At 38.1% G+C, this 26,115-nt stretch overlaps 1 protein-coding gene and 1 pseudogene across 2 annotated transcripts; both read left to right on the plus strand.

Annotated features, from left to right (window-relative positions):
* The first annotated feature begins 2,868 nt into the window (after nt 1-2,868).
* On the plus strand, nt 2,869-3,405 carry LOC114188340 (uncharacterized). The gene has a single exon (XM_028076936.2). It carries the CDS (start codon nt 2,869-2,871, stop codon nt 3,403-3,405), a length of 537 nt encoding a protein of 178 aa, XP_027932737.2.
* Nucleotides 3,406-22,136: 18,731 nt separating this feature from the next.
* LOC114188342 (uncharacterized) lies at nt 22,137-24,776 on the plus strand (annotated as a pseudogene). Its single transcript, XR_014995982.1, has 3 exons — nt 22,137-23,797; nt 23,875-23,993; nt 24,079-24,776. The product of XR_014995982.1 is annotated as an uncharacterized LOC114188342 (transcript).
* The last annotated feature ends 1,339 nt before the right edge of the window (nt 24,777-26,115 follow it).

The following is a 26,115-nucleotide window of genomic DNA, read 5'->3' on the forward strand; positions in this document are numbered from 1 at the left end:
AATGATACCCAAGACAACGGGTCCCTCGGACGCGTGATGTAAAAGTACAGGAAACTCTCGCGAGTCGGCGTCAGATAAAGCGCCTTACAAATCAACCGGAAAGCTTGCAAACTCCCCCAGCTGTTAGGATGCAATTGCGTCGGTGCCACGTTTAACAGCCGAAGAACCCCCATCGTAAAATCATCCAACGGCAACCGAACATGAAGCTTTGTAAACATACATGCGTACATATAGAAAAAATCACCTTCCAACCCCTCGCGACCATGACACACGGCCTCCACAGCACTCACCCTCTCAATAGCCACCATACTAGGGTCCGCCCCCCTTTCAAACAGATAGATTCTATTCATCCACGATCTAAGCAACCTAGACCAACGATACTTAGAAGAGCACGACCTCACCCCCTCAGCCACCCACTCGTACCCACCCCTTCTCGGCCAGAGCGATTCTGCATGCTCATTAGCCGGATCTTCACGCACCTCCCGTTCAACCTCGATGTGCAACGTCTCTGACGAACTCAAGAACTCTAACCGTAGCCCACCAAAGCTCGCACCCGAATCACCTTCATTCGAACCACTAGAAGACGTAGTCGACATACCTCAAAACTGGTCAAACAGAAGACGGCACGCGAACACCAACAGGCGGCAAAGCAGCAACACAGCAACCACAATGAAACCAGAAGCTAAGAGCGACGAAAATGACCAACGAATCCACTCCTATTTAAAGAACTTAGCCAAAACCCTTCACCTACCACCAAACCCCCCAAAGGCCCAAGGCTCAGCCACCAAAAATCTCCTCGAAAAGCCAACTCTGACACCAGCAGGCTAACCAACAGTCACGTCTTTTCACCTCACCTAACTCCTGACCAAACGTCAGATCAAACAGTACCACCCCCTGGCACCTCTTCAGAGATACCGGCCCAATTATCACAACAACACGGCAATAGTCTACACGTCACTTCTTACCTCTAGACTGGGAGGCTAGTACGGTACACGGCCAACGACCACAAACCACAAATGAAATTTGCAAAAGTCTATACGTCACTTCTTGCCTCTAGATTGGGAGGCTAGTACGGTACACGGCCAACGGCCACAAACCACAAATGAAATTTGCAAAAGTCTATACGTCACTTCTTGCCTCTAGACTGGGAGGCTAGTACGGTACACGGCCAACGGCCACAAACCACAAATGAAATTTGCAAAAGTCTATACGTCACTTCTTGCCTCTAGACTGGGAGGCTAGTACGGTACACGGCCAACGGCCACAAACCACAAATGAAATTTGCAAAAGTCTATACGTCACTTCTTGCCTCTAGACTGGGAGGCTAGTACGGTACACGGCCAACGGCCACAAACCAAAAATGAAATTTGCAAAATAGTCTATATGTCACTTCTTGCCTCTAGACTGGGAGGCTGATGTCCCAACTACACCCAAGTAAACGGCCATCAGAGAGCACGATGGCCGCCTACCACACAGTCGCCTTCGCATAGAACCAGGCAGCCATCAGAGAGCGCGATGGCCGCCTACCACGCGATGTCCCAACTACACCCAAGTAGACGGCCATCAGAGAGCACGATGGCCGCCTACCACACAGTCGCCTTCGCACAGAACCAGGCAGCCATCAGAGAGCGCGATGGCCGCCTACCACGCAGAGCCGCTTACCACACAGGAACCCCTCCGTATGGACAGCACGGCCCCCACCTAGCTCCACACCCCCTGATTAAACCACGTGGCCGGCAAGCCGAAGCCCGACAGCCGATTTCCACACGGAAGGCACCCTCCCAAAAGAAAGCCCCCCTTTTTATGCATCTCATGGCCGAGCACCGGATGCCGCCAACACCTGAAGGACATGAAGGACCCCTTGGTAAATTCTCCCCTTTTACACTAGATCCAAGAAGGGCTAAAAAAGGAGTATTGGGCCAGAAAGCCCATCCCAGGTAGGACCCACAGGTAAAAAGGTATAAATAGCACACTATCCCATGCATTCATTACGCATTAATTATTCTTTGAAACCCTGACATCACCAGTGCTGACTTAGGCATCAGAGTGTCTTTTGCAGGTCTCCTGCACCGCCCTCAAGCCCCCTCTGACGAGAGAAGACCGGCCCAGAGAAGACGTACAAGACCCTTGGTTGATTTGTGGATTACAGACCTCGGTCCCTTGAGAACATGTTTTGTTATGTGTAAATGATTGATATATGTATGTGTTGATTATATTAGCTCACCCTATCTGCTTGTGTTTGGCGATGATCGTGTACGCAGTACACGGGAGCAGATGATATTGCAGGTGGTCCGGGTGAGGCTTAGCTACGGAGCGAGGATAGCTTGGGAGTTTTATGTTTTAAGTTTAAGTTTTATAACCTTGGATTTGTAATTATGATTTGTAATCATGGCCTGTTTGATAAATTTTCCAGATTTGTAATTATGGTTTTCTTATCTTTTGAGAACTTTAATTTTATAAATAAAGTTTTAAATTCCTTGTGTTTGGGAAATGATGTTTAATTAAATGAGGTTAATTATATTTCTTTGTTTATTATTTAAATCTGTAATATCCTGTCGAGATGTTACATTTGGTATCAGAGCAAAGGCTTTCAAAATGATTTTCGGGTTTTATGGGGAGTAAGTTTACCGTGTGTCGCTTATGAGACCATTTTGATTGATGATTGTTAACTATTTTTGGTATAAGTCTTAATCGAAGCTGTTGATGTGAACAGTGAATATGTGGCATGCTCAGGCTGTGGCAAATAGGCGGAGCAGGAATAATGTTGGGGCTGATGAGATCGCACAGGCGATACATCGGGTGGGGGATGCGATGTAGCCCATTGCAACGCAACCTAGAGCCGTCGTAGCACCTACTCGCCCTATGACGATGGAGGACTTTATGAGGCATAAGCCCTCAAAATTCACAGGTAAATCCACTCCAGACAAAGCTGACGCATGGCTCAAGGTGTGTGAGAAAATTTACAAAGTCATTGAGTGCACTGATGCACAGAAGCTGACTTTCATCACATTCTTACTGGTGGCGGACGCTGAAAACTGGTGGGCGGGCATGCAACAACTTATACAGACTTGGGACGAGGAGGTTACTTGGACTTCTTTCAGGATGAGATTCTTGGAGAAGTATTTTCCAAACAGTGTCAGGCACAAAAGTGAGGCAAAATTCCTCACGTTCCAACAGGGGAACCTGACTGTGCAGGCATACACAGACAGATTTGAGTACCTGGCGAGGTTCTATTCGCCCACCGTCACCGAGGAGTGGAGATGTAGAAAATATGAGGGCGGGCTGAAACATGAGCTGTGCCGATTTATTGTACCCCTCAAGATCAGGGAGTTTCCAATCTTGGTGGAACAGGACAAGGCAGTTGAGCAGCTGGAGATGGGGCCCAGCAGAGTGGCTCGACCTTAGAAGAACACCACCGATTCACGGCAGCAGAAGAAGCCGTATGACAGACCACAAAGTTCGGTCAAGAAACTATAGTGTTATAACTGTGATGGAGAGCATTTTAGGAGGGATTGTCCAAAACCCTCAGGCGGCTCAGGTGGTGGTAGTAGCACTGGCAAGTGCTACGTTTGTGACCAGACGGGGCATTTTGCACGTCACTGCCCAAATAAGAAACCAGCTAGAGGTGCACCAGCGAAGAAACCAGTCAGAGATCGATCTAGAGCACCAGGACGGGTGTTTGCACTAACGATCACCGAGGCGACTCAGTCAGGTAACCTGGTGCAGTTAAATTGTTTGTTGTTTGGTCACGACGTGGTTGTGTTGTTTGACTTAGGAGTCACCCATTCATTCGTGTCTAATGAATGCGTGAGGAGGCTCAGACTCGTGATGCGAGAGCTGGCGTGTAAGCTTATAGTTGCGACACCAGCATCTGGCGAGGTATCCACCACTTCTGTGTGTGGGGTGCCCTATGGAGGTGGCAGGCCGCAGGTTCAAGGTGAATCTCATATGCTTGCCGATGGAGGGTCTTGACGTAATTCTGGGGATAGACTAGTTGTCGGTCAATCATATTGTCATTGATTGCGGATGACGCAGTGTGGTATTCCCCAAGACAGTTGGTTTGGATTTGATCTTAGCTCAAAGGGCGATAAATGAAGTGGGAGCTGGGGCCACCTGTTTTATGATAGTGGCTCAGACAAAGAAGAAGAACATTGTAGAGAAAATCAATATGATTCCAGTAGTGGAGGAGTATGCGGATGTGTTTCCAGACGAGATACCAGAATTGCCACCGAGCAGGGATATGGGTTTCACAATTGATCTCATCCTTGGAGTTGGCCCAGTATCCATGGCACCATATCGGATGGCACTAGCAGAGTTGGCTGAGTTGAAGAAGCAAATAGAAGACTTGCTTGAGAAAAAGTTTATCCGACCGAGTGCATCACCTTGGGGAGCACCTGCACTCTTAGTAAAGAAAAAGGATGGCAGTTCGAGGTTGTGTGTCGATTACCGTCAGTTGAATAAGTTGACTATAAAGAATAAGTACCTGTTGCCTATAATCGATGACCTGTTGGATCAATTGAGGGGAGCAACCGTATTCTCTAAGATTGACTTGAGGTCTGGATATCATCAGATATTGGTCAAGCCATAAGATGTACAGAAGACGACTTTCAGGTCACGTTACGGGCATTATGAGTATGTGGTAATGCCGTTCGGGGTGACGAATGCTCCTGCTATATTCATGGATTATATGAACAAGATATTCCGACAATACCTGGATCAGTTTGTTGTCGTATTTATTGATGACATACTGATATATTCTAAGAGTCGGGAGAAGCATGCAGAGCATCTGAGAATGGTGCTAGGAATTCTCAAAGAGCATCAGCTATATGGGAAGTTATCAAAATGCGAGTTTTGGCTGGAGGAGGAGCAATTCTTGGGGCATGTGATATCAGCCCAAGGAATAGTTGTAGATCCGACTAAGATTGAGACGGTGGTGAAGTGGGAGAGGCCACAAACAGTTACTGAGGTGCATATTTTCCTGGGTTTAGCAGGATACTACAGGCGATTCGTGGAGGGTTTCTCCAAGATGGTGAGTCCACTAACACAGCTCATCAGAAAGGACCAACCTTTCTATTGGACAGATGAGTGTGAGACCTGCTTTGAGGATATTAAAAGAAGATTGACTACCGCACTAGTATTGGCGATCCTTGACACAACTAAGATGTTTGAGTATATTGTGATGCCTTATATCAAGGGTTGGGCTGTGTGCTGATGCAAGATAAACGACTTATGGCCTATGCATCGAGACAGTTGAAGGTGTATGAGAAAAATTACCCGACGCATGACTTGGAATTAGCTGTAGTGGTGTTTGCCCTCAAGACTTGGAGGCACTACTTGTATGGGGCATAGTTCCATGTATTCAATGATCACAAGAGTTTGAAATACCTGTTTGACCAAAAAGAGCTGAATATGAGACAGAGGCGCTGGATGGAATATTTTAAAGACTACGATTTTGAGCTTCTATACCATCCAGGTAAAGCCAATGTCGTTGCTGACGCCTTGAGTAGGAAGAGAGTTCACATATCTACTATGATGGTGAAAGAGTTTGAGCTTATCGAGAAATTGCGGGATATGAACTTGAGTCTACATACAGGCGCTGATCATATACGGTGCAACGTGTTGCAGATCACTAATGAGTTCTTAGACGAGGTTCGGGTGGAACAGGGTAAGGATCAAGAACTGCAACAAATAATTGGTGAGTTGGACATCGAGAAGAGAAAAGAATTCAGGATGGGTAAGGACGATATCTTGCGCTTTAGAGAGAGGGTGTGCGTACCCAAGAGTCGGGTATTGAGGAAGATGCTCTTGGATGAAGGGCTTAAGAGTCGTCTTAGCATACATCTAGGTATGACTAAGATGTATAAAAACCTGAAAGCGACGTTCTGGTGGACTAGTATGAAAACGGATGTGGTAGATTATGTAGCATCTTGCTTAGTGTGTCAAAAAGCAAAGATCGAGCATCAGAGGCCGGGTGGTACGTTGGAGCCTCTTGATATTCCTCAGTGGAAATGGGACAACATTTCCATGGACTTTGTTACACACCTGCCGAGGTCAGTGAGGGGGCATGACTCAATCTGGGTTATTGTAGACAGATTGACGAAGTGTGCTCACTTCTTGCCAATTAATCAGAAGATGTCCTTGGATAAGCTAGCATAGTTATATGTCAGGGAGATTGTCAAACTTTATGGTGTGCCAGTAAGTATTGTGTCAGATAGGGATCTGAGGTTCACCTCAAGATTTTGGTAGTCACTGCAGAATGCCTTGGGTACTCAACTGAGAATGAGCTCGAATATCATCCTCAGACTGATGGTCAGTTTGAGAGAACCATACAGTCTTTGGAGGACTTACTGAGAATATGTGTCCTGGATCACCTCGGGACGTGGAGTGATATGCCGACACTAGTGGAATTCACTTATAATAATAGTTATCATTCTAGTATTGGGATGGCACATACGAGGCATTGTATGGCAGGAGATGTCGGACACCCTTGTGTTGGCAGCAGGATGGAGAGTCTGTGGTGCTCGGGCCCAAGTTCTTACAACAGACTATTGAGAAAGTAAGGGTGATACAAGATCGGATGCGTGCAACTCAGAGTCAGCAGGAATCCTACGCAGATAAGAGGAGGAGGCCACTCGAGTTTGAGGCTGGTGACCATGTGTTCCTCAAGGTTACACCTACAGTAGGTATTGGGAGAGCACTGAAGTCGAGGAAGTTGACCTCTCGATTCATCGGTCTATATCAGATTATGAGGCAAATCAGACAAGTGGCGTACGAGATTGCTTTGCCACCTCACTTGGCAAATCTACATAATGTATTCCATGTATCATAGTTGAGGAAGTACGTGGCAGATCCTACTCATGTGCTGGAGCAGGACAATGTCCAGGTGCGCGAGGATCTGACTATGGGAGTTGGACCGGTCAGAATTCTAGATTCTCAAGTCAAACAACTCAGAGGGAAAGAGATTCGGACTGTGAAGGTTCTCTAGGACGAGGCAACCCAGGAGATGACTTGGGAGATGGAGGATCTCATGAGGAAGTCTTATCCACACCTGTTTGCTAGTAAGTCCTATTTTTGAGGACGAAAACTTTTCAAGGTGGGGGAAATGTAAGACCTATAAAAATTAATTAATTAAATAATTAATTAATAAATGCGGGTAGTGGAAGCCTTTATGGCATTAAATATTGTTTGATGTGATGTGGAAAAGTACTAGCTCAAATGGTTGAGAGTACTTGGTTGGATTGAGAGGACTTGGGTTCGAGTCCTATGTATGCATCTTTTGTGTTGTTTGATTTTTATTAATTTTTAATAATATGTGTAATCATTGTTGAGTGATAACATAGTTCTACAATTATCTGAATTGTCACGAAGCATGAATTGGTTGAGTGGTTGTGCATTGAGAGTAAGCAAAGGAGCTGAATTGGGTGGGAGCCAAGGGAGGAAATTGGTGATCAAGGAAGAACTCTAGAATCATCTATTTTAAAGCAAGGAATCCAAGTTAAGGGAGTTATACTGCGTTTGGCAGGTGATGAATTTCCGCTAGGCGACTCATACCATTTCAACTATATTTCTGGGTTGTTAAGGGAAACCGCCTGGCGGCACGAACGGGACCACCAGGCGACGCTTGTTGTTCAACCCAATTCTAGGTTTTTTTTATGAAGAGCTTGGCGGTATTGATTGAACCGCCAGGCAACGCGAGCCATGAGGCTTGATTTTGATGTTTTTTCTAGATTCTGGGCAAATTTGGACTAGTAGGAAGTGTAATATGATTATTCATTAATCAAATCAAATTTGGGGAATGAGACATACTCACATTGTAGGGTTTCATAATTGGGATTTTCTATAGTGGCAGCAATCTAAGGGGAAAATGTGAATGAATTCGTGAATGGGAAGTGTTAGGAATGAATCGTAGTCCCAATAATTGGGTTCGTATCCTATGGAGTCAGAAATTGATGGAAATCAGAGTTGTTGTGAAGTGGGTAAGGTTCACAGGTGCAGGAACCGCCTGGCGGCACCCATTTGGCCGCTAGGCGCCATACTAGGCAATGCACGTGGTGTTCTATTCATGAAAAATGCTATTTTTCGTACATTTCGCGCACAGGAACCGCCGGACGGTATTTTAGTGCTGCCAGGCGCCACATCCTCAATTCTGGGCGTTAGGCGCCACCAGGTTCTTCTGGTTCGTGTAGTTTTCATAAAACTGCATTTTCCGGTTCGTTAACATGTGGTCCATAACATGTGGTTCTTTCCTTTGAACGGTGGAGATTGGATTTGGAGGTCAGTAGCTAGAGATATACGTTACTCAATATTGTTGATTTTGGAGTCGTTAAAATGCTTGAATAACCTCTTGATAAGTTCAAGTAACTCTAATGAAGCATGATTGGGTTATATGGTATGTCTCTATCAAGGCAGTTCAGTAAATACTAAGGCATGTGGCGCCTAGCGGCACAGGAAGTCCCGCCAGGCGATAGTTGCAGTGGTAGAGAAGATTAAGGCGCTTAGCGCTTGGCAGTACGTGTCCCCCGCAAGGCGATCTGGAAGCGGCAGCGCCTGGCGGTACGTGTCCCACGCCAGGCGATTTTGCTGCAGCAGATTGGTGTTATACTTGCTATGATGTGCGTGATCTACAAGGCTTCTAGAATATCTTAAAGGTCGACTTGCTGGTATTCCTTGAGTTGAGCTAGGAACGTATCCCTTGAGTTGAGCTCGGGATAGGGGTTAAGCATGTGACATTCCTCAAGTTGAGCTCGAAATGACATCCCTCGAGTTGAGCTCGGGATGGCGGATGAACACGAGGAATCCTTGAGTTGAGCTCGGGTTGGCGAGTATTGCCGGTGTGAGTGTGCTGGTTGTGGCTAGTACGGATGGGTCCAGATAGATTGTCCTCCTCAGTAGTTAGCTTACGTGTTTGGTAGTCTTGGGACGTTACGAACTATGTTCGAATTTGGGAACTCCACCTAGCGTTACGGTGTATGATCCGTCGCTATGGTTTCTACACGTGTTCTATCGGTTATGGCCGATAGGTATGGTAGCAAGACACTTTGAGGTACTCACTAGAAGATGTAGAACACTGCTAGCATGGTTGTGGCCATGTGGGAGGAAGGGAACGAGTTCCTTGATGTGCATTGATATTACATGGTTGTGGCCGTGTGGAAGGAAGGGAACGAGTTTCCTTGATGTGCATTGATATTACATGGTTGTGGCCCGGAATGAGTTCCCTGATGTGCATTGATATTACATGGTTGTGGCCATGTGGAAGAAAAGTTTCTTTTAATGTGTTTTGTTATGTGTAAATGATTGATATATGTATGTGTTGATTATATTAGCTCACCCTATCTGCTTGTGTTTGGCGATGATCGTGTACGCGGTACACGGGAGCAGATGATATTGTAGGTGGTCCTGGTGAGGCTTAGCTACGAAGCGGGGATAGCTTGTAAGTTTTATATTTTAAGTTTAAGTTTTATAACCTTGAATTGGAATAAATTGTAAAGGCTCATGGCCTGTGTGATAAATTTTCCAGATTTGTAATTATGGTTTTCTTATCTTTTGAGAACTTTAATTTTATAAATAAAGTTTTAAATTCCCTGTTTGGGAAATGATGTTTTATTAAATGAGGTTAATTATATTTCTTTGTTTATTATTTAAATCCGTAATATCTTGTCGGGATGTTGCATGTGGAACCACGAGTTGTGAGTTGTGGCAACAAGTGTTAACTTAAGGTCATTATCAGAGTATGTAGAACATGGATGCACATGGTGGTGGCCATGATTTCTAGTATCAGAGGATGGAGGTTCTCTGACAGGTGTGTATTTACATTGTAATGTTTATTATTGGTTTTTTCTATAAGCTCACCCTATATGCTTGTGTTTGACGATGATTGTGTAACTTGTTACACAAGAGCAGATGGTGTTTCAAGTGGAGTTGGTGAGGCATAAAGCCGGAGATGGGCTAGCATGGGAAACCTTTTAGGGATTATGTTTACTATTATGTAAACAGTTATTTATAATTAGTTATTGGAATTTGTAAAAGTTGAGTTGAACTTATGGTTTGAATTATGGCGCATTAATTAAGTTTTAAAATTTTCCGTGTTTTTGGGAAAGAGAATTATTAATTCATGAGTATTTATTCTTTATACTTTTATTTATATTTAAAATATAGTAATATCTGACCAAGATGTTACATCCTCATCAAGTTTCAATCACGCTCAATTCTACTCGAAACAATTTATCTACAACTCAAAATATTTATAGGAGATGGAAGCGAAAATCAAAAAGCTTGTTTTCGAAAAGGAGAAAGAGAAAATCTTAGGCTTGTTTTAGAGAAGGGAAGAGAAATCATAAACTCAATTAGCAGAAGTACAAAGGAAAAATTATAAGTTTCTTTGAGAGAAAGACATAATATAATAAAAATATAATGGACAAGGAGAGAAGGAAAGTGAAAAACCAAAATTACAATAAAAACAATTTAATCATTCTTGTAGTATATATAAGACTTTAATAATAAAATGATATGTTGTTATAAAATAGTCCAATGGTATTTAAATTTGAGAAGTAATATTTTTTAGAATATTTAATTTATCATATTGGTGCACTTTTACAGTAAAAATCTTAGTATAGTAAAGAGTAGAGATGGCGAATAAAGCCGCCTCCGTGGGTATTGCTCGAACCCGTCCTCGTTTTGACGGGAAATCTCTGCATTGACTGGGTATGAGTATGGGTATGGGGAATCCCCGATTTTTTCGATTGGGTATGGGGATAAGTATGGGGATGTACATATCCCCGCAATAATGCCTGTCCCGGCCATATCTTTGTCCCCGTTTAAATTATTAAAATATTCACAATTAATTAAGTAACACACACACACACACACACATATATATATATATATATATATATATATATATATATATATATATATATATATTGATTGTCATGATACTCATTCGCATCTCCACTATATTTTTCATCTTATCATAACCTTTATGTAATTATGTTAAAATGATGTATGTCAATTAAAACTTTTTTATGTCTCACATTTGAATATTTCTATTATTTGTTAACATTTTTATTTATTGTATATTTTCCTTTCACATGATAATGTTTAATACTCTCAGTTTAAGTGTTTAATAGCATAAACCTTTCATTTAATAGTTGATATAAAAGAAATTATTTTTTATTATTAATTTTTTGTTTCATTTAAAGAACTCTTTTGTTTCATTAAAATAATCTTTGTTATTTCTCAACCATTGAGTATATATGTTGATATTTGAAAAGTTTTCTTAGATCTCTAAGGTATTTTTCATCTTATCATACCCTTAATTATACATTTATTTTCCTTTGTTCGATTTCTTTCAATAGTCTCTCAAATTGTTTCTGAGACACACATTTATTAATTTTTTAATATTTTTATTTATTGTTTATTTTCGTCATTTAGAATTCTATTTCGATATATTTTATCTAATTATTTTTTATTTTCTAACTTATTATCAATCATACTGTAATCTTTTCATTTTAATTGTATAAATAACTTTATTTACTATAATATAAAAATTTAACGTAATTGTCATAAATATTTTCTTATCACCATCCAACATATATTAGAGTTCAAAAGATACAAGATTTATGTTAAAATTTTATTATTATGTTTATTATTTGTTCTTTTGCGCCATTTTGATCAAGTCATGTATTATAACTTTTACTAGTGTATAAAAAGAGATTCATTAGAATTTAAAAAATTAAAGTAAACAAGTATTAAAAATATATTTTAATTTGAATATTTGTTTTCCTTTTATATTTTTTTAAATAATTTAAAATTTTATTCATTAATGTTTGTATATTTAATAAATGTTTTGATTCACATAAATTTTATTTGAAATTCTAATATAAAATGTAAACAATTATAATTTATTTCAAAGTGTATTTGATATCGAAGAAACAATCATCCTCCTAATATTGAATATTTGATAGTATTATGTTTATTTTACCGTAATTTTTTATTATTTTATAACAATGAATTAAAATTAATATTGAAGTATTAAGAAAATGGGTACGGGTATGGGTACGAGATTATACCCGTTATCCGGTGGGGATGGGGATGAGACAAAAGTTTGATACCCGTTGGATTTGGGTACGGGGATGGGGATGAATTTTTTCTACGAAAATGGGTATGGGATAGCGAAACCCATCCCGCCCCGTTACCATCCCTAGTAAAGAGGCACTATTTTCTCATAGCCTTCTTGGTATTGATAGATTTGTGCCGTAAAAATACAATTACATTAAAGAGGTAATAATATCTCAATGGTCCTAACAGCAATGGCGGAGCATAGAAGGAGCTTGGAGGGGTCATAGCCCCCCCAAAGATTTTTGATTTTTTTTTTAAATATATACATTTTGAAATTTTTCAAAATTTTTTAAATTATAGGTAGTATATTTTATAAATTGATGAAAACTTTTTATTTCTTTTATAAAATACAGCCAATTAATGTTAATAGATAATAAAGCATAAAATTTAATATATAAAGAATAAAAATATTTAGGTTTAATTAATCTTTTCGTCACTATTTTCATCTAAAAATATCAAGTTGGTTCTCAAGTTTTTTCTAGTCTCAATTCGGTCATGACTTTTGAAAAATTGATGCAATTTGGTTATTCTCATTAAATTTGTTAAAGCGGATTAAAGATTTCATCAAGATTGATAGTGAGAGTATGTTAATTACACCAACAAAACAAACTATCTTTATGTGCAACTTTAAGTTTAATGAAAAAATATTGATTTATTTCAAGAAATTTAATTAAAATAACCAAATTGCATCATTTTTTCAAAATTCAGAACCAAATTGAAACTAAACAAAATTGGAGGACCAACTTAAAATATTTGACCTAAAAAATATAAAAAAATAATAATTAAACCAAATATTTATTAAGATATGTTTTATGTCATTTCTTGTTGTCTTGTTAGTTTTACAAAAATTGTACTTATCTTTCACTCTCATATTTTATTTTTTAAGAAAAAAGTAATTATTTTTTCTCTCATTTCTCATTTGTCTTATTTCTTTTTCGAAGAAAAGAAAAGTAATTCACTTTTATTTTACTTGATAATGAAATATTAATTTAATAGCTAATATTGTTTTTTTTTTTATCTCATGAGCCTTTGGTATATTCATTTTTTATGAATATAAAAGAAAAAAACAATGTATTATGTGTTTTTTCATAACCGATTTTTAATTGTTACTTAACTATACTATATTTTTTCTTTAATATTTACACTTCTCAATTTTTTTAGTAAGGTATGATAAATTATTTTTAATATTATTTTAAAAATAGGTATATTGATGAAGAATAAAAGAATATATTCATTATTCAAAAATGATAAAAGTGAAATTATTTGTGAAGATGAAAACAAGATATATTATATTTTTCACAACATTAAACTAAGGATCAAATTATTCAGTTAGAGGAACCAATTTTTAAAACATTATACTAATGATCCAATAATTTAATGATGAAAGAATTATACTATTTGGCCCCTCCAAAACTTGTGGTTAAGATCCGCCACTGCCTAACAGAACCATTCAATTTTGGAAGTAGCAGCAAATCTTCTATGATTTTGCATAGAATTAGTTGTTAATTGGTACTAATGAACTCAGTGGGATACTTGATTACCTATAATAGAGGGTTATTTTTTCTCTCAAGTAGGCTATATTTCTTGAGAGTTAATTTTTCTACCAAACATATTCTTTTCACATTTCATAGATATTCTGTTTGGACCTTTTTGATTTAAGCATTAATGAGGATTTGTGTAATTATAAATATCTCTTCCCTTGCGTTCCTTTGAGTTTCACTACATCTTGTTGGTAGAGGAGAGAATAAATATAAAACTAATATGCACTAATATGAATGGATTTGCGCACACTAAGTGTTTGTATTAAAAGATGAAGTATTATTGAGTAAAACAACTATTACATCAACTAGAGGTAACTCTTATATATAGAGTTTACTAGGAAAACAGAAAAACAACATAATATACCAAAAATTGAATTATCATAGAATACAACATTCTCCCTTAATTCAATTTCCTAAACTAACAACACCTAGTTCACTCCTTAACATTTCAGTCAATGGAAATTGGAAGATGGAAAATTTGTTTAAGTGGGTGAATTGTGTGATCCCAATACGATATTTAAATTGGTTTTAAAAATATCTACAACCTGGATACATAATGTTCAACTTAACTCCTCACATATTAATTTCTGACTCCTCAATTACATATGACTTGAGTATTTTGTCAATTGCCAAGTAAGAAAGCACCCACGTCAGTCAATGAAAATTGGAATATGGAAAATTTGTTTAAGTGGGTGAATTGTGTAATCCCAATACGATATTTAATTTAATTTTAAAAATATCTGGAACCTGGAAACATAATGTCCAACTAAACTCCCCACATATTAATTCTTAAGTCCCAGTAACGTATGACTCGACTATTTTGTCAATTGTCAAGTAAGAAAGCACCCACGTCAATGAATGGAGATTGGATGATGGAAAATTTGTTTAAGTGGGTGAATTGTGTGATCCCAATACGATATTTAAATTAGTTTTCTAAATATCTGCAACCGAGAAACATAATGTTCAAATTAACTCCCCAGATATTAATTCCTAACTCCCCACTTTAGTATGACTTGAGTATTTTGTCAATTGTCAAGTAAGAAAGCACTCACGTCAGTGAATGGAGATTGACTTATGGAAAATTTGTTTAAGTAGGAGAATTGTGAGATCCCAATACGATGTTTAAATTAGTTTTAAAAATATTTGCAACTGGGAAACATAATGTTCAACTTAACTCCCCACATAGTAATTCCCTACTCCCCAGTTACGTACGATTGGAGTATTTTGTCAATTGTCAAGTAATAAAGCACCCACGTCAGTCAATGGAAATTGGAAAATGGAAAATTTGTTTAAGTGAGTGAATAATGTGAACCCAATACCATATTTAAATTAGTTCTAAAAAATCTGCAACCTCGAAACATAATATCCAACTTCACTCCCCACTTACGGATGACATGCAGATTTTGATAATTTCAAACATTCAACAAAGAACAAGGGTCAGTGTTTTGGTCATGCATTTTGGTAGATAGAAAATTTGTGATAGTTACTGCATTGCTTGATGAAAAATGAATTTTGTACCTTTTTAAATATCTGCGACCTCGGAACATAATTTCCAACTTCACTCCCCACTTACGAATAACTTGGGGATTTTGATAATTTTAAAAAACCACAAATATCCACCGTGGTCAATATTCAGTGTTTTGGTGACTACATGGTGTCATCAAATTACCGCAATTATATTTCTTTACAACCTTCAAGTACAGTCTACATTTTCTACCAGTACTCCCCACATGTTAATGCTTTACTCCCCAAATATGGAAGATTTGACGACTTGAACAATTTGAAAGAGCCACAAACACCCATGACGGTGAATATTCAGTGTTTATTAAATGGACATTGAATGGTGCAAAATATGTGTAAGTGATTGCATTATGTTATCACATAACCATATTTCAGTTCTTGTAAATTCTGCAACTTCGCTCCATAATTTGTAACTTGACTGCCTACATATGTAGTCTTTACTCCCCACTTACAGATGACATGACAAATATAAAAATTTGAAACTGCCACAGACACCAGTTTACTCAACAACCAATTTAAATATTAAATGACATACAATAGCAATAATAGCACCGATAAGAGCTATAATGGGCTCAAAGAAGGGTACAATGGTACGGTGGGCACGATGAAATGGTTGTCGTCGACGACTTCTGCTACGCCATGTCTCCGGTAACCCACCTAAACGACTACAATGCGTTGAACTTTCCACCACTAGTCTGCAGTGTGTCAAACTTTCCACCACTAGTCTGCAGTACTTCACTTCTCTCACTCCTCGCGGTCTTCAATGGTTGTTCCTCTCTTCTTCCTTTGTAGCACTCCTTTTCTCTCCATTTCTTTCTCCACCACTGTCTAAACTCTCTCTGTATTTTGGTGTCTCGCTATCTTTTACTTTCTGCCCCCAATGCTCCAAGGGATTACTGTTTTTCGCTCTCTCTATGTGTCTCTAGTACTCTAGCGACTCCAGTGTGGGAGCTTACTTTTCTCTCTTTCTCTCTCTCTCTCTCTCTCTTTCACTTCTCTGTCATTTTCGTTCTCCCTTTCTCTCTCCAATTCACTTCTCCATTTCAGTTTGGAAACAAAACAATGTCGCACATGTAAACTTTCACTTAGTAAAGCTTTTTGTAATAAAAATTTTAAAAGCCTGGTGCCATGTCAGATTTGTCAAAATCTTGTCAAAAAATTTTGTTGAAATATCATTTTCATAAAAAAATATCTCAAACATGCTTGCTATAACTATACCAAAATATGTTTTTCATATACTTCTAGTGATCAAAATTAAGAAAAGTCAAATATAAGGAAAAAACAAATTACTTTTTTATATTAGCATTGAAAAGTACACCAAAATAAGTTATAAGAAGCAAGTTTGGTAAGTTAGGTCATGTGCAATGTAATGTTCAATCTTGTGTTAAGTTTGGTAAGTTTTGTAAGTTCACACAAATATATGCAGCCTATCGCTTTCAGAAAGGTTAAATGTGTCATCAGCACATGTCAGGTCTCATGAAGAGTGACATTCAATCGTGTGTGTTCACAATAAAGGATTGACTCCACTATTTGTTTAAAACTGATGCACAAATATTTGCATTACATCCCTTTCAAAAAAACCTAAATGAGTCATCAATGTGTCAGGTCTCATGCAATGTAACGTTCAATCTTGTGTGTTCACTAGAGGGATTTAATCTCCACTATTAGTTTAAAGTTGATGCATTAATCTATGGAATTCATCGCTTTCAACAAGGAAAAATAATTCATAATTCTATGTTAGGTATAGTGTAGTGTAATGTTAAATCTTGTGCGTCTCTATTTCGACATATTTAGTCTTCACCATCAGTTTAAAGATGGTTAAAAATCTATGTAGTCCATCACTTTCAAAAAAAATGTTGGATAGGTCATCAATGCATTTTAAGTCTCATGCAATGTCACGTTCAATCTTGTACAATCATTTGTACAAATTCAATCTCCACCATGTAGATGGAGGAAATGAACAATGACATGTGTATGGCTAGCTAGGCTTATTTTCCTGACCTCACTCTAGAATAAAAAGCAATGTGAATGTGAATGTTTTTTTCTTTGACTTCATACTAGGAAAAAAACATCTACCATCTTTTTTCAAACAAATTTGTAATTTAATCTTTAATTATTCTTTTGGCTTAAATATACATTTAGTCCTTATTTTTGTCAAAATTATTCAATTTGGTCCATATTTTCGTTGTTTGTTCAATTTGGTCTTCATTTTTGTAAAATCGCATTCAATCGAGTCCTTTTGGCAAACGGTGTTAAAATTGTTAACGGAACAGTGACACGGTGGAACTGTTTGGGTTACGTGTCAGATTTTTTCCAGTGACGTTGGCACAATGAAATTTTATGGTCGTTGTAGGTTTAAAAGTTAGTGAAATTGATTTGGGAAAGAAATTAGAGTTTGAGAGGTTTGAAGCAAAATTGTGGCCAGCAAGAAACTTGTGCACAATCCAGTTGGTGATTCTGAATTCGTGTTTAAGAGGTATGTCTCCTCACCATTCGTCTTCCTCCTCTTGCTGTAATAGTTGGGGGCAACCAAATTGCGGTGGGTCTCATATTCGTGGTTCCAAGGATATGGGTTTAATCCCTATTTGCAAATGTGGAGAAGTTGCAATGCTTCGAGTGGCAAGAACTTCGAATGAACCTGGTTGACGCTTTAATCTCAAATGACAACCTCCAAGCGCAATCTCGAAGCTTCAATCGTAAATCACTCTCCAAGCGCAATTTCTCCTATTCGCTAACCCTAATTGATGAACAACAAACTCCACCACCTAAGAACCCTAACTTTCCCCTTTCTCACCAACCCTAATTTTTCCCTATCTCTCGAGCTCTCGAATGCACTATTTCAGTTTTTCACTCAACGACAACTCTCGCTGCAGTAAACCCTCAATTCAAACTTTTTAATTTTTTTCATTTTACCATGTTTTATCTTTTTACGTAATTCAAACTTTTTTCCCCAATTTCTTTTTAACGAAACATTGTGCCAACGTGTGCCATCATGTATTCAAAATTTTGACACGTAACCCAAACAGTTACACCGTGTCACTGTGCCGTTAATTATTTAACACCGTTTGTCAAAAGGACCCGATTGAATGCGATTTTACAAAAATGAGGACCAAATTGAACAAACAACGAAAATAAGGACCAAATTGAATAATTTTGACAAAAACAAGAACCAAATGTATATTTAAGCCTATTCTTTTATAGTGATCTTCCATTGATACTTTTTTATTTGTATAGGTACAACTTGGACAATCTGTAATTTATTTGTTAAAAGTTGTTGCAAACGTAAAAAAAAAATTAAAATTATCTACAAATAATTACATACGGATTTTAATCGATATAAATTAAGTTTTACATACAGATTTTGTATACAAATTTATTTTCATAGATAAAATCTTATTACATACAGATTTTTTTTTATGTAACAACAAACTAATTTTTTCCTATTTTTTCGTAAGTAAAATCCATATTTAAATCAAATTAGAACTTTCATACAAAGTAAAATCCACATTTAAATCAAATTAGACATTTCATATAAGATTTTAATAAATCAAGTGTCTTATATTTTTTTTTTTGTTAGTAATCTTTCATTTTGAGAAGCCATTGAAGCATCTGTTCTACGTCGTCATTCAACTCGCGTCTTGCTCATGTTGTTCTTGCTCATTTCGCTGCCTGATGCTGCTCATCTCGTGTCGTCCTCGTCAAGTTAAATCGACCAAAAGTATAAAGTAAATAGATAAACTTGGAAGTGAGAGGTTTGTGAGCGTCGTGGGCACTCTCCAGCAGCTGTTTTCGTCGGAAGGTGGCAGCATCTCCCCCATCGTGAAGTTGATGCTTCTCCGCTCTCTCTCAAGAAGTCGCCAAAATGAACATGTCCTTTGTAAGGTCTCTCTCACTTTCTTTGTCTATTAGGGTTTTACTCTAGTTTTCGACTTTGGCTCATGTGACAGTGGCATGTCCATTCCAAAACGTGAGTCCTCTGTCACCATTCACCATCGTGAAGGAGATTTGGACTCATAGGGTTCAGTTATGAAACACAACTACAACGAGGAAGAGGTGAGCGTCTACGTCGTGCAGCTATCAGCCCCTGAGGATGAAGGTTCTGCCATGGTCCAACTCTTCATCCATGTCAACGCCTCTAAACCCTCATGGAAGACATTCTATATGTTTCGTTGAGGCCTAAGCTCCAAGACTCTAGGCTACCACTTCATTCCTTGGCAATACATTGGCCTTGTTTTCGCGTCAGTACTCCTTCCTCCATTTTTCTTTCTTCTTCTCAATTTTGTTTGGGGTTTATGTTTGTGTAGGTTTGGAGATTGGGAGTTTTTGTATACTGTTAATCAATTATAAATTATTTGTATTCGGTCTTTTAAAATCTTATGAAATAAACTTGGTAGTTCCCATTAATTATTTGCAGAGAAGTTTTCTCTCTGGATGGTTAGTTTCATGAAGAAGATTAAACTCTGGTTCTATTACTATTTTTTATTCTTTTACTATTCTTGATTGTTTAAAATTGGTGAAGTGGAGAATGTTATTAACTGATTGATTATGTTATTGGAAGCAAAGTAGAAGCACACCTATGCTTCTTGTTTCTTCACATTTTAAAATTGTTATGAAAGTAGTTGATAATAAGTTTGATGTTGTAGTCTCTTTTGAGCGATGATGATTCCAATAACATTGGCACTGGTGGTGATTCTCACTAGGTTGGTTTATCAGGCCATAAAACCCCAAGCTCCTAAAATTTGTGGATCCATAGGTGGTCCTCAACTTACTTCACCCATAATGAAGTTTACCTTGTGTTTCGATGAAGCATTTGAACAATGTTAAGAAATTGAAATGCATTGTACTTGAATTGCTTGTAATTAAATTCCCTTTATTTTCTAAATAATTTGTTTGGATAACGAAATTAAAATACCTTATATTTCAATTTCTTATTTGGATAAACAATTGAATTTCTTATGAGATAAAAATTTCGTTTTGACAATATTTTTTAGGCTTAATTATGCTTTAGTCTCAGGCCCACTCGATCGGCTTATGTTCTCGGGCCCGTCCGGCCCGTTAAGGTCGTTGGGCACGTCGGACCTGTCTTGGTCGTCAGGACCATTCCGCCTCTCTTGGTCATTGGGCACGTCTGACCCGTCTTGGTTGTTGGGCTCATCTTGGTCATCGGGTTCGTTTGACCCGTCTTGGTTGTCGGGCCCGTCTTGGTCTTCGGGTTCGTCCTACCCATCTTGGTCATCGGGCACGTTCGGTCCGTCTTGGTCGTTCAACTCGTCTTGTCTGGGTCGTCGAGCCAACCTGGTCTGTCTTGGTCGTCGGGCCCACCCGACTCGTTTGGCTCGTCTAGTCGTCGGCCTGACTCGTCGAGACCACCTATCGACTGCCAAATTGACAACTCTACTAAAGATGTCTAGAGTGTAAGGTTGAGTGAGAAGAATTTGAAATTCTACCTATTTCAAGGATATTTGAATTTTTTCTAATTTAGCTAATTGGAATACTTCAAAAAAATGCTTGCATTTTAATAATGCCTTTTAGTTTCTCTATCCAAACAAAGGATTTCATCACAAAGAAATCTAAATTCTTCAAAAGTTTGAATTACTTCATTAAAATGCTTTATCCAAACACACCATTAGTATTATGAGGCATTTAGCCTACCGAGAATTTGTGTTCCTAAGGAAGAAGCTAGGTACAAAATCATTGTCATTCATCGATATAACAATTTTAAAGACACAACTTTGGCAGTTTCTCAAGTTTTTTTCAACTACTTGCTCTTCTTTTGTACTGTTACACTCTTGTGTTTGGTATAGTTGTAAATGGTAGTGTATAAATATAGATTATTAAATGTTAAATTTGTTGGGTTTGGTTGTATGCAGCAGTGTTGTTTAATATCGGCCATGGCGCCGATATGGCGGAAACCGGTAGCGGTTTTCCGGCCAGCCGCCATAACAAGGCGGGGGCGAATCGGAATTTGCGTGGCGGCTCGTGGCGGCCGTTTTGCGCGTGGCGGGTGGCGGTTGCGGAACGCTCGTGGCGAAAATCTCGAACAGCAGGAGAAGAGAAGAGAAGAAAGAGAAGAAAGAAGGAGAAGAAAGAAGCTGTGCAGTGGCGTGTTGGTGTTGGTTGCAGTGGCGCGTTGGTGTTGGTTGCAGCTGGTCGCATGAAGAAAGAGAAGATGGCCAAAAACTTAAGACCTAAACCTAATAAACCTAAGTGGTTTGAAATTGGGCCTTGGCCCACTTCTCCATCCAAATTTCTTCACTCACCCATTTAATATTCAACATTGATCAAACGTACAGAGTTACCTTATTTCAACTCTGCCAATCCAAATTTCTTCATTCACGATCAAACATCTCCATATTTTTTCACTATTACCTCATTTCAACTTTGATTCTGTCTATAATTTTTCACTATTACCTCATTTCACTTTGATTCTGTTTTTATTCTATTCCCAGATAATAAACTTAAAAATTTGATTACGTCTCCAAAATACTTTTTTCTGATTTTATTTGTCTATCATAATTTTTTCATAATTTCAGTTGCCATATTTATTTTTTCAATTACCATATTTATTTTCTAAAATCTAATCTTGGCCCATTAAACTAATATTTAACCTAGTCTTTGGGAAAACTTTCTTCATTCTTCATTATTTTATTCTATTCAACACCAAAAGTCCTTAAAATTTTCCTACTTGCTGCTGCCACCACTGCAACCAGCTGCCACCCACTGCCACCAGCTGCCACCGTCACCAGCCGTCGTCCGCCGCCAACCGCCACCGCCGCCGACTGCCGCCGACCGCCGCCGACCGCCGCCGCCCGCCGCTGTCAAGTTTGTTTTTTTTTTCAATTTTTTTTGTTTATCTTTTCTATTTGTCTAATTTTACTATAATTATTTTGTAAAAAATATATCTATTTTTCAGCAATAATAATGACCAATGATAATGATCCTCCAAGAACATCCCAAAGGAGTGATCCGGGATGGAAATATTGTCATCCGATGGATGAATCAAATTTAAATACAACTATTTGCAATTATTGTGGGAAAGTCATGAAAGGAGGAGTTACTAGAGCAAAAGAACATCTCATGGCAAAGAAGGGCAATGTTGCTGCTTGCACTAAGACTCCGAAAAATGTGAGAGAAGAACTTTGGAAATTATATAAAGAAAAAGCAGATAGCTCCTCTATCAATCCTAGATATAATGCAACCAATGATAACCATGAGAGTGAAGATGAAGTTGAAATTTCTACGGCTAGCAATGATAAAGGAAAAAATAGCGGTGGAAGGAAAGGACCAATGGATATGTTCTGTAGAAATCCAGCCGCTGCGATAGAGAAGAGAAAAAAGGAAAAACTAAGGCAAGCTAACATCAAAGAGGCATGTGACAAAAATTTAAAGGCCTCGGTTCATCAATATATTGCTCGATTTTGGTACCAAGCAGGTTTGTCATTCAACCTTGTGAAATTGAAAAGTTTTCAAGATATGATTGATGCCATAGGTGCTTATGGACCCAATTTACCCGCGCCTAGTTATCATGAAATCAGAGTTCCGCTTCTCAACAAGGAAGTTGAGTACACTGAGAAGTTGTTGCAAGATCATAAATTGCAGTGGAGCAAACATGGTTGCTCTATTATGTCAGATGCATGGACTGATCGAAAGCAACGATGGTTGATTAACTTTTTGGTGAGCTCCCCTGCAGGGACAATGTTTGTCAAGTCCATTGATGGTTCAAACTTTGTGAAGACAGGAGAAAAACTATTTCAGATGCTTGATTCCCTTGTGGAGGAAATTGGAGAAGAAAATGTTGTTCAAGTTATAACAGATAATGGGAGCAATTATGTGTTGGCTGGTAAGTTGTTAGAAGAGAAAAGACCTCATCTCTATTGGACTCCTTGTGCTGCCCATTGTATAGATTTGATGCTTGAGGATATTGGAAAACTTCCTTTGATAAAGAAGACAATTCAAAGAGGAATTAGTCTTGTTGGCTTTATCTATAGCCATTCTAGTACCTTGAGTTTGTTGAGACAATTTACAAATAAGAGGGAATTAGTAAGACATGTAGTTACAAGGTTTGCTACCTCCTATTTATCATTACAAAGGTTGCATCAAGAGAAGGGAAGTTTGAGAAAGATGTTCACTTCTGATGAATGGAGCAATAACAAGCTATCAAAGGAAGCCAAGGGGAGGGAGGCTACAAAAATTGTTCTTATGCCTTCATTTTGGAATCAAGTAGTATTTACTCTTAAAGTCATGGCTCCTCTTGTTCATGTGCTTCGTTTAGTTGATGGGGAAAGAAAAGCAGTTATGGGTTATATATATGAAGCAATGGAGAAAGCAAAGGAAACAATAATGAAGTCGTTCAACAACGATGAAAGTAAATACAATGATGTATTCACAATTATTGATAATAGATGGACATGTCAACTTCATCGCCCCTTGCATGCTGCTGGTCACTTTTTGAACCCAGAGTTCTTTTATTCCAACCCAGACATGGAATTTGATTTGGAGGTTGGTGCCAAGTAAAGATGTGCAACAAAAAATTTTAACTGAGTTGCCTCTTTATAAGAGTGCAAATGGACTCTTTGGTGATGATTTTGCCAAAGAATCAAGGAAAACCACAGCCCCAGGTGAGAGACTTAAACACTTTTTAAATTGTGCTAAGATATAATGGTTACATTCTAAGCTACTTTCGTTGCTTGTGTAGCTCAATGGTGGAAGAATTATGGGCATGCAGCTCCCAACTTACAAAAACTAGCTATCAAGATTTTAAGCTTGACATGTAGTTCATCAGGATGTGAGCGCAATTGGAGTGTTTTTGAGCAAGTAATAAGACAACTCATTTCATTATTATATTAGTTTGTAAGTTGTAGAAAGAAATTAATTTACATATTACTTATTCACATTGCAGATTCATTCAAAGAAAAGGAATAGACTGGACCACAAAAGGTTGCATGATTTGGTTTACATAAAGTATAATCAACAACTTGCTCAAAGATACAATATTAGGGATGAAATAGACCCTATTTTATTGAATGACATTGATGAATGTAATGAGTGGTTAGTGGGAGAAGTTGATGATGATAACGATAATGAAGAGTGAGGTAATGATTTGGTTTTTCATGATGATCCCGCTCTTAATTGGGCAACTGTTTATGAAGCTTCAGGTATTGGAGAACCAGTAGTTTATACAAGGAGACAAGCAACTAATAAAAGAAAGCAACCATCAAATGATGATATTGTTATTGGATCTTCCCATGCTTCTAAGAAAGGTCCAGGTGCAACTCCAACTCCAACTCCAACACAATCTAAGAAGGGTAAAGAGAGGACTCAAATTCAAGTTCAAAATGAATTGCATGATAACTCTGATTCCGAGTTTGAAAGATTACTTAACTTTGACAAGAGTCTCTCAGAAGGGGAAGAGGAGGAGGGATATGGCCCATTGGATGATGACATTGAAGAAAATTATGTTGGAGTTGAAGAAGAATATGATGATTAGAAAGAGACTTAATACATACATTTAATGATTTTTTGCTATTTTATGTTTTGAACTTTAAATTTGTAGTGTTTTGAATTTTTATACATAATATCATTACTTTTTCATTAAAATTATATGTGGTGGTATTATATTTGTTTTTATAAAGGTTATGGCTTCCGTTATAATTACTTCCGCCATAACCCGTTATGGTTTCCGTTATAACTTTATAAAGGTTTTTGGGGTTGCCGATATTTTCCGTTATCCGATATCAATAACACTGGTATGTAGGAACTTATTGAGGAGCTTTTCATATATTTCCTCCATTTTGACAGGGCAGGTTATGCTGAAAGTGACCCACTTTCATCACATTCTGTGAAGAGTGAAGCTTATGATATTCAAGAACTGGGTGATAAATTAGAGGTTGGTGACTAGCTATAATCAAATGGTTCAATAAATTCTCATTCTCATATAAACATTAATTTTAAAAAAAACTTTGAAATTTTAAGAATTATAAATTTATTAAGTAGCTTCAGCTTTGAAAAGAAGCTTTTAATTTAAAATGTAGTGTTAATTGGTTGGTATCCCATTAGTATTAATTGGTCTATCATGAATGTGTTGGGATGATGCTCTCCTCTCTTATATTTTGTCCTGTTCCTAGTGTATTTTACTTCAAGATCATGACTATCTTCTTTAATGTATTATATGAATCTATCATTTAAAGCACTTTTTTTAGTTACTTTAATCAGTAAAATGATTCTTCACCCCAAATAGTTACCACTACAAAAAAAGAAATATATAGCATGGGTAATTTTATGGAGGTTAAAAAGACCTCCACAAATAAAGATCATATAAATTGATTATGATAGATTTTATAAAAGCTGATAATAGAGGGATTTTTTTATTTTTCTTTAGGAGGTTTATGACCTCCGCAGATTGTAACACATTCTTCTCATGATGAATTCACGTGTTCCCTCCCAAATCAGAAAAGTTATTGAATCTTTCCCTTTCCCTTTCAGAGTGTCGATTTTGCTCCGCGATTAAGCCATGTCGTAGCCTCCGTTGCAGTGATCTTCGTCGCGCTAGCTCCGTCGCGCCGTCTCTGTCGTGCCAGCTCCGTCCCGCGGTCTTCGTCGCGCTAGCTCCGTCAAAAAAATAAGTTCAGAGTGCCAATCGTGCCAGCTCTATCGCGCCAGCTCCGTCCCGCGGTCTTCGTTGCGCCAGCTCCGTCGTGCCATCTCTGTCGTAGCCTCTGTGGTAGCCTCTTTCATAGCGAATCAGTGACTCCGTGATTCAGCTTCGTTATGCCCTCTCCGTCACTCTGGTCCTCCATCACATGTGGTTGTGATCTAGTGGCTTTTGTAGAGTCAAGGTACATCTAGTGACTGCAAGCAAATTGTTTGTGTTTGTGTTTGGTACATATGTTGAGTGTTGTTAAGACGTGTTGGAATGGCATTCCCTGAATAAGAGGAA

This window comes from Vigna unguiculata, chromosome 6 (assembly GCF_037176805.1).
Source record: "Vigna unguiculata cultivar grain cowpea cultivar isolate G323 ecotype 2 chromosome 6, ASM3717680v1, whole genome shotgun sequence".
Lineage (NCBI taxonomy): Eukaryota > Viridiplantae > Streptophyta > Magnoliopsida > Fabales > Fabaceae > Vigna > Vigna unguiculata.